Source organism: Numida meleagris, chromosome 2 (assembly GCF_002078875.1).
Source record: "Numida meleagris isolate 19003 breed g44 Domestic line chromosome 2, NumMel1.0, whole genome shotgun sequence".
Classification (NCBI taxonomy): Eukaryota; Metazoa; Chordata; class Aves; order Galliformes; family Numididae; genus Numida; species Numida meleagris.
Genome location: NC_034410.1, coordinates 102,354,803 through 102,368,666, shown reverse-complemented (window position 1 = coordinate 102,368,666; position 13,864 = coordinate 102,354,803). Strand labels below are relative to the sequence as shown.

The 13,864-nt window shown below is 38.4% G+C and overlaps 1 protein-coding gene across 8 annotated transcripts in view; it reads left to right on the top strand.

Annotated features, from left to right (window-relative positions):
- ZNF521 (zinc finger protein 521) overlaps positions 1-13,864 on the top strand; it is a 230,577-nt gene that overhangs the window by 121,403 nt on the left and 95,310 nt on the right. The window contains exon 8 of one of the 8 annotated variants that reach the window (XM_021387395.1): positions 124-1,412. The exons of the other annotated variants lie outside the window; for them this stretch is intronic. Within the exon in view, the coding sequence (XP_021243070.1) occupies positions 124-164 (41 nt within the window). The 3' untranslated portion in view covers positions 165-1,412. Of the gene's footprint in view, positions 1-123; positions 1,413-13,864 lie in introns of those variants that run through there. 8 annotated transcript variants of the gene reach the window in all.

Below are 13,864 nucleotides of genomic sequence, written 5' to 3'. Positions count from 1 at the left end.
GAGTAGTGGCAGTAATGAGACTGCAAACAGTAGCATTTGAAAATATTCACAATCCAGACTGGAGTTTGTTTAATGAAGATGTGAAGCAAAGTGCATCAAAGCTGTATTTTTTTTTCCCTACAGAAATTCCTGTTGTGTTAGAAAGGGATGCCACTGCGAGATAATGCCAGGCAGTCCGAAAGTTGTTCCTTTCTATCTGCCGAACTGCACGATTCTCCTCCTCGCCGGTGCTGTGATACACTGTGCATGTTAATACTAACTCACCACGGGCGGAATTAATGCCATTGTGTCAGCCTTCCCTTTTGTTCCTCACTGCTGACCACTTGTCAGCAGGCTTTATCAGGAGCTGTAGCACAGTGCTTAGCAGCTAGTACAGAGGGTAGCCAAACCAGACCTTTTCTGAATTGTCCCTATTCTTAGAGGAGAAGCCTCCAATTCTTCGACAGAGTATGTCCCTCGGTTTCTCCCCACTTTGTAAGCGCAGGAAGCAAAACAAAAGAAGCCAATATGGAGAGTGGGTGTCAGACTTCAGCTGCTCATATTGTTGCATTTGGTGAGCTGACGGGGTTTCGTAGGTCACCTTTAGAATTATGCCTATGACAGCAGTAGCTACCTGCCAAGATTGCAAGGTATCTCACAGCTCTCAGGATGGAGTCTGTGGCCTGGTAGGCCGCCGTTGGAGGGGTACACATTTGCTGTACAGCTGGCAGCACTGTATGGGGCAGCAGTGTGGGCTGTTAGGGAGCTGGAAAGGAGACAAGCATGAAATTTCTTCTAACCCCAACTCTGTTTTTCTGTACTGTTGGCTGCTTCTCAGTTCCTTGACAAAAAAACCAATCAGGCACCCTTTAATCCGCCTGTGATTACCAGTGGTATAAAAAGAGAAGCATAATGAGGAAAAATGCCTCGTTTTGTTGCCTTCAAAAGCCAACAAATTGGAGTTAACTTGACAGGAAGTGGCTTAATAATTAGATTATTTATTTATTCCTGACACATATCCCCCTGTTACTAGTCTCAGGAGATCCTGTAGATGGTACGATTTTCAAGCTGCCATTACTTCGCTGTCTTCTGTGAACAAAGAAGCTACTGTCTATCAGTCAATTAAATGCACTCTTTAAGCAGAGGCTGAGAAGTCCTCAATGGATAGAGCCCTGGGACATTGTGGCTGATGATTCCTTTCTCTGTACTGTACATCACACTCTCAACTACAGTCCCCACAGAGATGGAATAAAGTCATGCATTAAAATATCACTTGTTGATTTGTTTGCTAATGAAGAGCCATTGAAATGTTTGTGTATTTCTGTGGCAAAATTGTTGATAAAAGGACTACTTGCTTGCATATCTTACTTCATCTTCCGTAAGCGCTTATTTAAGACTTACTAAAATTAAAGTCAACAAATTAAGGAAAAAACAGAGAGATGGATAATATTGGTTTACTTGCAATTCACATGAATGTAAATAACACTGAGGACAGTGAGAAGAGAGAAAGGGGAATAATAGTATTTCAACCATGTCTGATATAATTTTCTTCATTAGTAACAATAAGGAGCTCTGTATTTTTCTGGTATGGTAGTGGGGATGCATTTCAAATAATGAAAATGCTGAAGTATCCATTTAAAAATTATCCTGGGCATCTAAGAATATCATATAAAGAAAAGAACAGAAAACTTGGGAGGTTTTTTCCATTTTTTTGTTTTTCTTGTGGATTTTAAGTAAACCCTGTTGACAAAAACTTCCATTATTTTGCATTATTTCCCTTAGCTGGGAAAAGTGCAACCACGTCAAGCTAGCTAGTAAAGCTGGTTTGGGGTGTATGCTTAATGCAAAATCAGCGATGTCATCTGAAGCTGGGGCTTCTGAGATTAATGGCACCACTTCCCTCACTCCAACTGCCCTGCTAGATTTCTAAACAGGATTTCATGAGCTTGGTGTATTTGCCTTCCCACCATTCGTCTTCCATTCTCCAAGAGCCTGAGTCAGCAGAGCTGACTTGTGGGGACCACATTTTGGGCCAGGGTGGGGAGGGGAAGTGTATGTTAAGGTTTATTTTACCGAAGTTGGTATATGTATATACCTGTCTCCATATTGAAGGTCATTAATTGGCAATATCCATCTGGATTTGATGCAAGTCTTTTGCTGCTTGTCTTATTGAGCTACATTTGCTCCGAAGAAATATAGATTGTGCTATAGCAGTTCTCCAGTGAACCAGCTCTGTTCTGAATTTAGCCTCCGTATGACCATTTGTACCTGCAAATAGAGACTGTAAGTGCTATAATATATGGTTATTTTCTCAACCTTATAAAGAAAGTCACTCATACTAGGATTATTGTTTTCAATGAACTTAACAACAAGCTATGGGGAATTAATTCAAGCCAGCCTCAAATTGGAGTGTTTCTTTTTCCTATCCTGTTATTCCAACTCATTTTATTAGAAAAAGCTTAGATACTCAGAGGTGTTCTATAATAGAAAATGAATTTGAAACCCATTCATTAATTGGTGATTAATACATTTCAGGATTAGTTTAAGCAAGGCCCTACCTCCTGCCCAGTCAAGTATGTTCTGGTTAATATCCAATTATCTGCACCTTCGTACTTATTATGTCTTAATATTTCGGATATGATAACCAGAAACTTGAGAGTAATGCTAATGAGGAGCATAGAACAAAAATTAACCAGTGACACACTCAATGATCCTTACTGAGAAAAGTAACTCCTTCTGTCTCCGCTATATAGAGGTAGAGCTATCAACGCACTTTCATTAAGTAGTACTTTTAATTCTGTTTTTATGAGAAGTTAAAATAATATTTAGGCAAAAATCCTTATGCCTCATAGACTGTGCTGAGATTTTGATGATGAGATTTTCCTGCGTACTCTTTCTCGTCTGTAGAATTACTTTCTTTAGATGGAGCCAATGAAAAATCCATAATAAAGTGAAATGGTGGTACCTATTTAAAATGCAAGTTGTTTTGTGATTGAATGCAACCCCTTCTTATTAACATGGTTGTATGCATTCGTGTACAAGCTGAATGGCCAATTTACCACATCCTTCAGATTGTAAGACACCTGCTTGAGCAAACAACAAATCAGGTATAAATGTCTGTGAAAGAAAAACACAATCTGATGTAAATATTACCAAATTAAGATTTTCTCTGCACAGAAATGTCAAGATCTTAAAGTTTATCTCAGGATTTTTGTCTGTGAAAAATTATGATATACCCACTTCATGAAACATGTAAGTAAAACCATGAGACCAACATATTAGGGGGGCAGAACTGAGTAATTCTGTCATGTGGCCTTAAACTAATGTAATTATAGAGGCAAATTCAATGTATAGGGAGAAAGGAAGAAGAAACATTCCTTTTCACAGATTTATTTTTCTTAGCTAAACCCCTGCGTGAATACTTTGTGCAATTCAGGGCATAAGGAGAAACCTCAAAGGAAATGAAGCGCTGGGCAGAGTGAAGGAGACCTGCTCAAAGGTGCAAAGCCACATAACACATTATTTTTATTACATGAATATAATCCAATATATGTGGTACTTATCCAAGAGACTTTACAGAATGTGCTATTCATAGCATGTTGGACAAAGCTTGTTTCAAAACACTGCCTCATTCATTGTATTTATACTGAAAGGTATGTCTCGTGTTTGGACTAGACTGAATGATAAAAGAGACGGTATATTTGTATAACCAAAAGCAATCATAAAACACATGTACAGTGGCCAGAGTTAAAGATTTGCCTGTAACATCCTGTTTTGGTTTTCTTTTTTCAGTGCCTGGCCACACAATTTCAAACTTCTCTCACACACCACTTTATTAGAGGGTTGTAGTTCAGGACCTCAGCAGTATGTTCTTAATATCTAGCTGTTTGGCTAGGTATGCTCTCTCCTAACCCTCTTTCAGGCAACCTTCACAATGAACCCACTGTGCCTTTTGCTTCATTGCTTTTCATGGCACACCTATGTGAGTGCCAAGACATTAGATAACTGTGCAAAAAAATCCCCCAGAATCCCCAAATGAGATTCCCTCTGAGCTCTATGTAATTCATGGAGCAACTTGGGAGATGTTTATATTTACTAGCTAGTTAAATTAATCATTCAGAGGTAGCACAGCCTTCCATTTGCTTAGAAGTTTGGTTAAAAAGCTTAACCCAAATATCACTTAATGCAAAGTGTGATTTGCAAACTGTCATAACATGATCAAATCAAAACCAATTTTCACCAGAACAGTTAAATAGTCTCCACTTGAGTGACATTTCCCTGCCAAATCTGAACTTTTAACCCACATTTCTCCTTGTGTGATGTTATTCTTCAAGTCAGACTTAATGGGGATGGTATTTTTAACCTTCATTTATTTATTTATTTATTTTTTACTAAAATATAACTTAACAAAAAGATAGCTAAATTGAAAACAAAATGAAAATAAAATGTAATAATTGAAAAATGAAATAAATACCTTTGGGCAGAGAGCTCACCTAGAAAACTTGATCTTAGAGTAACTTCTCAATAATGAAATGGTTCTGTGTTTTTTACCTGCCTCTGTATTTGCAGCAGTGATGGAGTGTGCCTTGCAGTGCAGACCTGAATTGTACCATCAGGAAAAATCCTTCACGGTGGTTCATGGGAATAAATTAGGCAATAGAAAATAGGACTCTAATTTCTGTGATATGTCATGTAGGATATTGTATTTTACTTCAGCTGCCGCTTTTGTGCTGCATGTGCATCTCTTTGAACCCCAGTGATGGGTCCTCCCAGCCACCCTTTCTGTGAGCTGATTTTCCTTGTCTCCTTCAGCCTAAAGCCTCAGTAGAAGTTCTCATCTCTGACACTATAAGCGCTCTCAACACACTCATGCTGCCTTTTTTTCTTAAATGTACACTTCCCGTTCATCTCTTTTAAAAAGCAGATTTGGAAGCCTCTTTGACTCTGAACTCTCCTGCTCCATTACCTCCCGCAAAATACTGCTATCTTTATCATGGCTTTACACAATCCTTCTTTCCCGTTTTTCTTTATGGTATTGTTATATCTTCCCTCCTCAACTGGAAGAAGAGGGGTGGTGGTAGTGTCTTTGTTCTGTTTTCCAGGTCTTTGCTTGACAGACCACAATGGCACTTTTTGGTTCATAATGTCAAAAGTAGAATCAGGATGGATGTGACTTTGTGGTGGTTCCAGCATTCCTAATGACTTCTTCAGTAGCCTAGAACAAGACATTGAAATTTGGAATGGAGACGATAGTTGTCTAAGGAGGTGTTTCAAGACCAATTAACATACGATGAGAAAGAAAAGTACTTTAAAGCTGTTAAATTATTTGTATGTTTTTATTATCTCTTGGAGGATTCTGCAGCCTATCTCAGACCTCCCAAATTTGATTTGCATTTTCTATCCGTTTCAGGGGCTAGTTTTTAAAAAATTGCTCCTCTCCTTTTGGTATATCATCACCTCTCACAGATGCAGTTCAGCTGATTTCTATTCTTGACATCCCCATCTCCGCACTAGAGTTGTCCTGCATTTCTTCCCCAGTCAGAGCCAGATAACAAACAGAAAGCTAACAGAAATTGTAATGGTTTTCATGAGCCAATAGTACGTATTCTTCTTCAGTATTTGTCCCTTGTCATCGCAATTCTGAACATTGTTTCGAAGTCCATCTATTCTGCAGGTCTTGTACCCTGCAAAAATCTCTTCTTCAATTTCTATGTATTCTGCTATTGTGTGAAAACATGTCTTTTCTCCCTTATCTAAAGCAGTTGCATTTCTCTGTCTTCCTTGGTTATTGTTTTATTTGTAACTGATGATTGCTGCACTTTTGTGAAGAATTGCTGGATTCACCGTATAAAATGTATTGGCAGTCTTTAGTTTCAACTGCTTATTGTGGCTTTGGCTAAGTCTTGTAACAACAATACACTTGTGCACCTTCAGGAGCGTTTTCATTTTTCAGTATTCTCTGCTAAAACTACCTCCTTTGTCTTCTGTAGTCTTGATTCTGTACCAGCTGTAGCTGGCACCACGGATCTTGTAGCTTTAAATAGTATGCCTTAATATTGCCCCCTTTGTATGCTGTGTTGTAATGAAGCAACATCAGTAAATTGCAGTGAAGGGTGATTGTTGCATGGGGATGACTACTACACCTTGGGGTACATTTGCACCAGATTATTTTTTTATTGTAGTTATTACATCCCATCTTCTTTATTCTCTTGATACCAAACTTGCTGTTGGACATCCATGCAGCACAGGGGATCTTTAGGAACAGTGTGGACATCAACTTGTCTCTTAGGTACGCACCAATGGCTGTTCAGTTCCAAGCTCTGGTATCCTTGGTGGCTTTGCAGTACTCAAGCGATGCCAGCTTGATCTGGTTACTCAACCTAAAATGTTCTTCATCTTTTGCTCTTTAAAATATTAGATTGTTGTTGATAAAAGTGACAGGCGTTTCTTGCTAGCCATTTTCACACAGGAACAATACTAGGTTTATAACAAGTGCAGCACGCTTTTCCCCTTCTTGCTATTCCCCATACATTTTACAATACAGAAGAGTGCAAAACAATGATTTTGCTCTAGCTGTTTCCTTTCGTTTTGGGCACTGTGTTCCCATTCAAAGGAAGAATTATAGCAATGGTGTCAGTTTATCATCCAGTGCCACGATCTCAAGGAACCTTCTGCAAAATTTAGTTTCACCCAAGTAATAAAAATTATTGCTGTTGTAAAGGTACAAATATTTCAATAAAGACATTTTCTTTTCAAAAATCTTTCCAACTTAGGGTATCTAAATACAAGTTTCAGCAAGGTAATAGTGCAGCTTTTCAGTCTTAGTCATACAGGAAGCAGTGTTTAGTCATGAAGGCAACTTCTAACTGCTTTTTCATACAATAAAATGGAAGATTTCATATAAGTGGAAGCCAAGACATTGTCCTGCATTCTATAACAATGAGGCAGCTCAGGAGAGCGTGGTTAACAAGATGACTAGCGACAGAATTGTTGCCCATTCCCAAGTAGCCTTCTCACTGTAGCATGGTGCCTGAACACTTACAGTTTTGGATACATTCGATAGCAGTGTTCCTGTCCCCACTCCCACTTCAGCTGGGATTTCACAGGCAGAACCACAGAATCCTAGGGGCTGGAAGGAACCTCTGGAGATCATCTGCTCCAACCCCCTGCTGAAGCAGTTTCCCTACAGCAGGTTGCACAGAAAAGCATCCAGGCAGATCCTGAATATCTCCAGAGAAGGAGACTCCACCACCTCTCTGGGCAGCCTGTACCAGTGCTCTATCATCCTCACGATAAATAAATCCTTCCTCATGTTTGTATGGAACAAAAATCAGCATCTCAGCAGCTTCTCTGCTAATGGGTGAAAGCAGAAGCCACAGCTCTGTTGTGGCTTACACAGTGGCATGACTCCTGAGTGTGTCAGCTTGTCACTCTCATCGACTCCTTTGGTGCTGTCCTCGCACAAAGATGTGTCCCAAAGCAGAACTGTCTTCAGACTCGATAATGTATCTGCATCTCTGTCTTTCACACGCTCCTTGCTGCAAACAGTACAAGTTTTAAATGGCTTTGCATGTATGTTGTGAGTCGTAATGAAAAGATCTGATTCTGAAAATATGTAAGTGTGCATATGATTTTATTCATACAAATAGATCTCACAAGCTTTGTTTTATACATGAATAAGGCTACACGTGTTGCTAAGTGTTTGTAAGACTGGCACCTGAATTGCAGTTTTGGGTGTCATTTTAGCAACACGTTCTAAATAAGGAAAATAAAAATATATCTTCTGTAATGAAGTCTTCATCCCATTAAAACATCTTTTTTCCCTCAGTGATACCAAACGTGAATTTTCAGCTGTAATTTGGATTTTTTCCATCTTTGTGAAGATGACACACTTTTTTCACTGTGAGGCAGCTTTTTTTTCATTTTCTTCTTTAGCTTCTTAGTGTGGCTGTGTTGCACTGCAATTCAAATCAGGAATTGGAACGGACGCACCTTGAATTGAACTATCAATTCTTTTAAAACTGACGCCACTCCCACAGTATTCGGTCGTGCAAACATCCGGTTATGGGACAGAGAGCATTGATTTTTAGCTGTCATTTCTAGCACACACACTGTAGAATTGAAATGTAAACCTTAATCCACTCTTTAATACAATTAATTTTTAATGTGCAGTAATACTAATTGAAATAGCCTGAATTTAGTAAGTCACCACAAGACATTTTCAAAAGCAGAAGTCTCCACTGAGAGCTGGAAGGACAGATAATCATTGTTACAGTGTTTACAGAATAAATGCACACTCTGCAGGCAACTCCATGCCAAGAGATTTTTTTTGTTAGCTCATATTAATATATTTCATTGTGGATTTAAATTTGTTTTCAGTGATTCATACTGAAATACATCTGTTGCTGTGAACAAAGTTGCTTCAATTTCATTTAAATGGAAGTTTTTTCTTAATAGAATATTTTCAGTCCTACATCTGTATTTTTAACAGACTGTCACTATCTAGTTGTCAAGTACATTTTGACATGCACAGAAACGTATTCGATTTTGCACCTGTAAAACGGTCAGCCATGCAGTTTCTGTGTATAAGAAAGTGAAGCTGCATGTTCAGTACCTGACTCTTTTTTTTCCCCTAGGTTTGCCTTTCATATCAGCAATAGATTTTGTGCCCGCCTGATTTCACTATGTCATTTTTAATTTTCAGATGTGATCTTTCCAGGTGTTTTAGTGGGGAGGGTAGAAAGGGGGTTCTAACTGAACTGGAATGTATGTTACACAATTAACCAAGGAGGGATTTCATCATTTTTATAATAGCAAGATGCCATTGCTATGTTTATCTAATAGGAAGAAATACTTTTTAGCATGCATCCGTTCTTCTGATGAATGGGCTCGTACAGTGTTCAAAGTGAGCACCGATGTTAAGTGAAAAAAAAAAAATGGCGTGCACTCTATATCATCCTCTCCTGGCTTTGACATGACAGTATTTAATAAGCCAATAGTGCTGTTAAATATTAGCAAAGGTTCCCTCAAAACCTTGCCACAGATTCAAATGGGATTTCGAGGCATTTTGCAGCACATCATAAGTAAAATTGTGCTTTAGTTCTTGAAATGGTTGTAACATGGCATATTTCCTAAATGAGGTGCAGGACAACATGGCATAAATACATTCAGCAGATTTCACACCCACAGAACACCAGAATCGATTCCCGTTTTTCGGATTAAGGGTTCAAACTGACTCCCATTTTGTCGCTGATAGAGGAAAGCTGTACTGAGTTTAGTTGGACAGAATATTAAAGCAATATTACAGCATTTAGTAAAAACCCTGCAACTCACAGTGTGGTATTTTTAAAGGCTCCTTACTGGTATATCTTTTGTAAGAATGAACATTTTCTGAGATGGGGATGATGGAAAAGCAAAGATGAAGTTGTTACCCTCTTCTGAGCCTGACAGTACATCGCTAGGTAACGCTTTTAGGTTCTGTAGTATGCAAAATAGAGATTTAATAACATAGTTGCTGTGTGATGTTGTTAATCAAACAATAATAAATCATTAGAAACCCTGTCTTCTTTGACAAATGTCTGCATGTTTCAGATCCTTGTTGTATGCTAATTAATCCTCAGTAAGTGCTTGTATGATAATTAAATGCCCTGCACTTAAAATACAGCCGAGCCCATTTATACTGTTTAAAGAAGTATATCTCACGTTATCTTTGGAAGGAATTTGGGTGCGATATGTGATGAGATGGGTGTTCTGTTTTGGGGATGGCTTGCAGATTTTGGGCGCTATGCATAGTGTGCACACTTCTCCCCCAGTTCGTGTTTGTGAGGATAGGATACAAAGGTTGGGCGAGCCTGTCTGGCTATTAATGGATAGGTCTGATGCTGCTGCCCGGATCAGCATGGTACTGCCCCATGCAGAGGCAGCACAAAGGGTCTGCAGTCTTTGGCTGCAGCGACAGGTAAGGAACAGCTTTGCAGGTGCTCGGCTGCTCAGCTGTTTCCTGGGGATATCTCCAGTGCCCCTACTCATTACTTACTCCGTGAGCTGTCTGCAAGATTTTGGGCTCAATGAAGAATTATTTTTTTCAGCTTCTCCTCAGAAAAAATACTGTCTGTGATGGGTATAAGTCATGCTCTTAGTGTTGCTAGTTTAATGCAGGAAGGTGGAAAACAGTGTTTTCCTGCAAAATTTCTTTTCATTTTAGCTAAATGTATATATATATTTTAATTCTCATTTTGTATCAGCAGCTAATACCTGGATTTTTTTTGTAGGTAAATAATTCACTTTCAAAGAAATATCAGTTTTGCCTGTATGAATTATTTGGGTCCTGTTTAGAATGTTGGATTTATTTTTCATAGGAAACCATATTCATATGTGTAGCATACTTGTATAAATATTCAAAAAAATTAGGCTGTTAATTGAATACATGTGCGTGAATATGTGGAAAGGTCTATATAGTTATATAGGGTAGGCATATTTAATATGCATAGCTTGATGTATGTTGACCTCAGGTTACGAGAGTAGAAAATCCCATTTTCCAGCTTGTTTCAAATGTAGTAAAAATGCTGCTTCAGTTGCTTTATGCTACTCACATTGGGAAAGGTGCTTATACTGTGATAATTATCATCAAGGAATATTAATGCGTTCAGCATTTGTAACCCAAAAACTCATTATAGCTTAAGCTGTGCATCATCTGTGAAGAGAGAACTTTGCCAGAATTCGCTCTTCACAGGGGTTGCCTCCTGCTTGTGATGGAGTGGTCAGAGTATTGTAAGAGGTCACATAGGCTATTTTTGAAAGCTGAAGTTTTGCAATTTTTGATTCACTACCTTCTGTCTAAATAGCTTAGCCTTCTTCTCCCCCCCCAAAATTTGCGTTTTCTAATTGAATGCCTGGTGAAGTGCATAAAGCTAAAAGATTGCATCTCATTATGTGTAAGAGGCTAAAGGTGTAGACATAAATATTGCACGTCAAGGTCATGGAGATTTCAGAGATTGTTCTTCCATTGGCATACATGGGATTTGCACAACCACTGCTGCCACTCGTGCTAATGGGCCCTAGCCATTCTGGTCCTGTGGTCTCAGATAGTAGTCTGAGTTATTACTTGTGTCAAGCTGTTGATGCTTTGCAAGCTACTTGCACCTGAGTTCAATATTTGTGTATTCTGAGTAGGACCATATTTTGTTTTCTTAATGGTATTTCACTGTGAAAACTAGGGTTTAACATTTTTACACCTCTGTTGTCTTCTATTTTCCTGAACCCCCGGTTAAACAGCCTTCACATTTCTAAAATATCTTTGGACAGCTTATTGAACACATCAGGAACCAATTCTTTCCTCACTTGAGTTTCACACCACCATCTCCCACCTGACTGAACTGATATGTATTAATGTAGCGGAGTGGAGATTCACTCCTGTAAGGGGACTTCTGTTTTTTTTTTGTAATATGTCTTGTCATGAAAGTCTGTATAGGCTGTACATTACCATACCAATAGATATGCTAGAATGGTTACAGAATAAGGTAAGACCGTAAGATCTAAAAATAAATTATGTTCTATAATTTCTTTTTTGTTGGCTTGTAATTGAAATCATCCTTCCAAACAAGTACTCTTTTCCAATGAATATCATGCTTGCACCCTTAGTAATAAAGGCCATTGCAGAACCAAAATTGTGTCGTTCAATACCGCTGTTGCTGGGATTTTTAATATGGCCAGGTTTTATTATTTCTCCTCCCCAGTACTGATACAATGTTTATTATTTCTCACTCCTAATATTGCCCTATGTTGCGTGTTGTAGTTTGCTTTGTGTTAGGCAGAGCAGACCGGATTTTGTGGGTTGCTTTGTTTCTGAGGTCAAGATGTGAACCTGGCCTTGCTCATGGGAGGACTAGAAAAATCTATTTCATAACTTTCTGTGGGCCTCAAAGAAGGCTAAGAAGAAAAAGACAAAACCCACAGGCTTAGTTTAGACTGGGGTGAAGAGTTGTATTCATCAATAGGAAAGCTTGCAGCTGATCAGCTTTTCTTGTCATAAAGAGTCCCTGCTGTCAGTGCATGCTCCACTGATAGGACAGAGCTTTGGGAAGGCCTGTAAATCTTTTAAACACCAAACATTTCTCCAGAAATACCTGACCTAATAATACAGAAAAATCTGCTGAAGTTAGAAATTACTTGCCTGTTAAATCACTGAAATGAAAGGCTTGGGTGATAAGTAAACACAGCTCTCGTTAGCAGAGTGTGGGCATTACGGGCCTGCCCAGTTCACTGATGGCGCATGACTTTGGTTTGTGCAGTAGAGTGCTAATGCATCATAATGAATGGCTGTCTCGAACCAGAGAGATATTCTCAGCAGGTGAGAACACTGCTGATGGGAAATAATATGGTACCATATCTGCTGTGTGGATGTAAACTTAATAATCTCTATGAATTTTGAGTAACTCATAACCCTGCTTCCCTTCCAAAGAAACATTATGAAAAGATTGCTTCCAAATCCTTCAGATATTCACTGTACTTGTGATAGATGCCTTAGTCTTTACCTTGAGGCATTGGAAATGAATGTGTGTTCTTTACCAGAGATAAGGATGTAGACTTTTAGAAGGAGCAAATTGTATTTTCATGTTTAAGTTCACCGTTTGCACTTGATGTAGTGAAAGCCAAATGTGAAGAATTGCTTTTCAACGTTATTTCTCTGTCTTCTGTATCTCAGGACCTCTGAATTATTATGCTAAAATGTTCTATTACATATAATAAAGAAATACTGGAAATCTGGAAATAGAGCAAGATTGCCTGCATCGATTTGGCTGTACTTGGATTCCTCTAGCTACATCTTAAATCACAAAAGGGTCATCTTTGTGCAGCATAATAACATTGCTGAAAAGACCAAACAATCTGCATTTGCTGAGGGTATTACAAATGAAACCATTATCCAATTTTAACAGTTCCTTCTTTTAATCAAAAGGAAAAGAAGGGGCATTGATTCTTATCCCACTTACACCAACACAGCTGTGCGGTCTTCAGTGAGCCACGTAGTAAGTGCTTATGACAAAGCAAGTGAAGTCACAGGTTCAGAATTTGTTTTAAGAAATGCAGAATTTACTTTATCCTTCTTTCCCTTTTTTTTTTCATTGTTTGTTTGTCAAAATTCATGTTAAAGTGTTGTGAAATATGGGGAGTAATAGCATGGAGGCCAGACCCAGAAAATACTTGCATAATTTTTAAATTCATTGGTTTGTATTTCATACATAGGGCTTTTTTTAATGGATATTTGAAATCTTAAAACTATCTCAGTTTTTTTAAACAATAGGGTAGTGCTGTTACTTATATATAAAAAAAAAAGAATAAGAGCCATGTTTACTTGTATGGTTTATTTTACACAGATCCAGAAGCTCGGAGATTTATGGTAAGTGTAAACTCAAAACAGAGCAGATTAGATATTGTAGCATGATGTTCAAAAGAGAGCTATTGGAATGGTAGAATTCTTGGCTTGGCTCCCTCTTCAGATGTAATTGCTGCTTCATTAGGTCTTGGAAGAGTTTCCTATGGTTAAATTTAATCAAATGGTTTAGAATGGCAAGCTCGTGCGCTCAAAATTCCAATACCATTCAGAATTTTTAACAAGATTTCCCTCAAATCTCTTTTAAACAAATATTGTTTAACACCAACTGTAGATTCTGAAGTAATTCTTAGTAACTCATCGTAATGAATAAAGTCTGATTTAGAATAGTCTGCACAGGACTTGGATGCTGAAGAGGAGTCATCTGTTGTAGCTAAAACCTGCTTGCCAGTAGCCTGTGCAATTAAGTAGCAAGACTCTGGTGCTCTTTTAGCTGTATTAGGGGGCAGCTCTGTGTTTTTTTTCTGAGTATCTTTTACTCTTGTAGCTCTATTC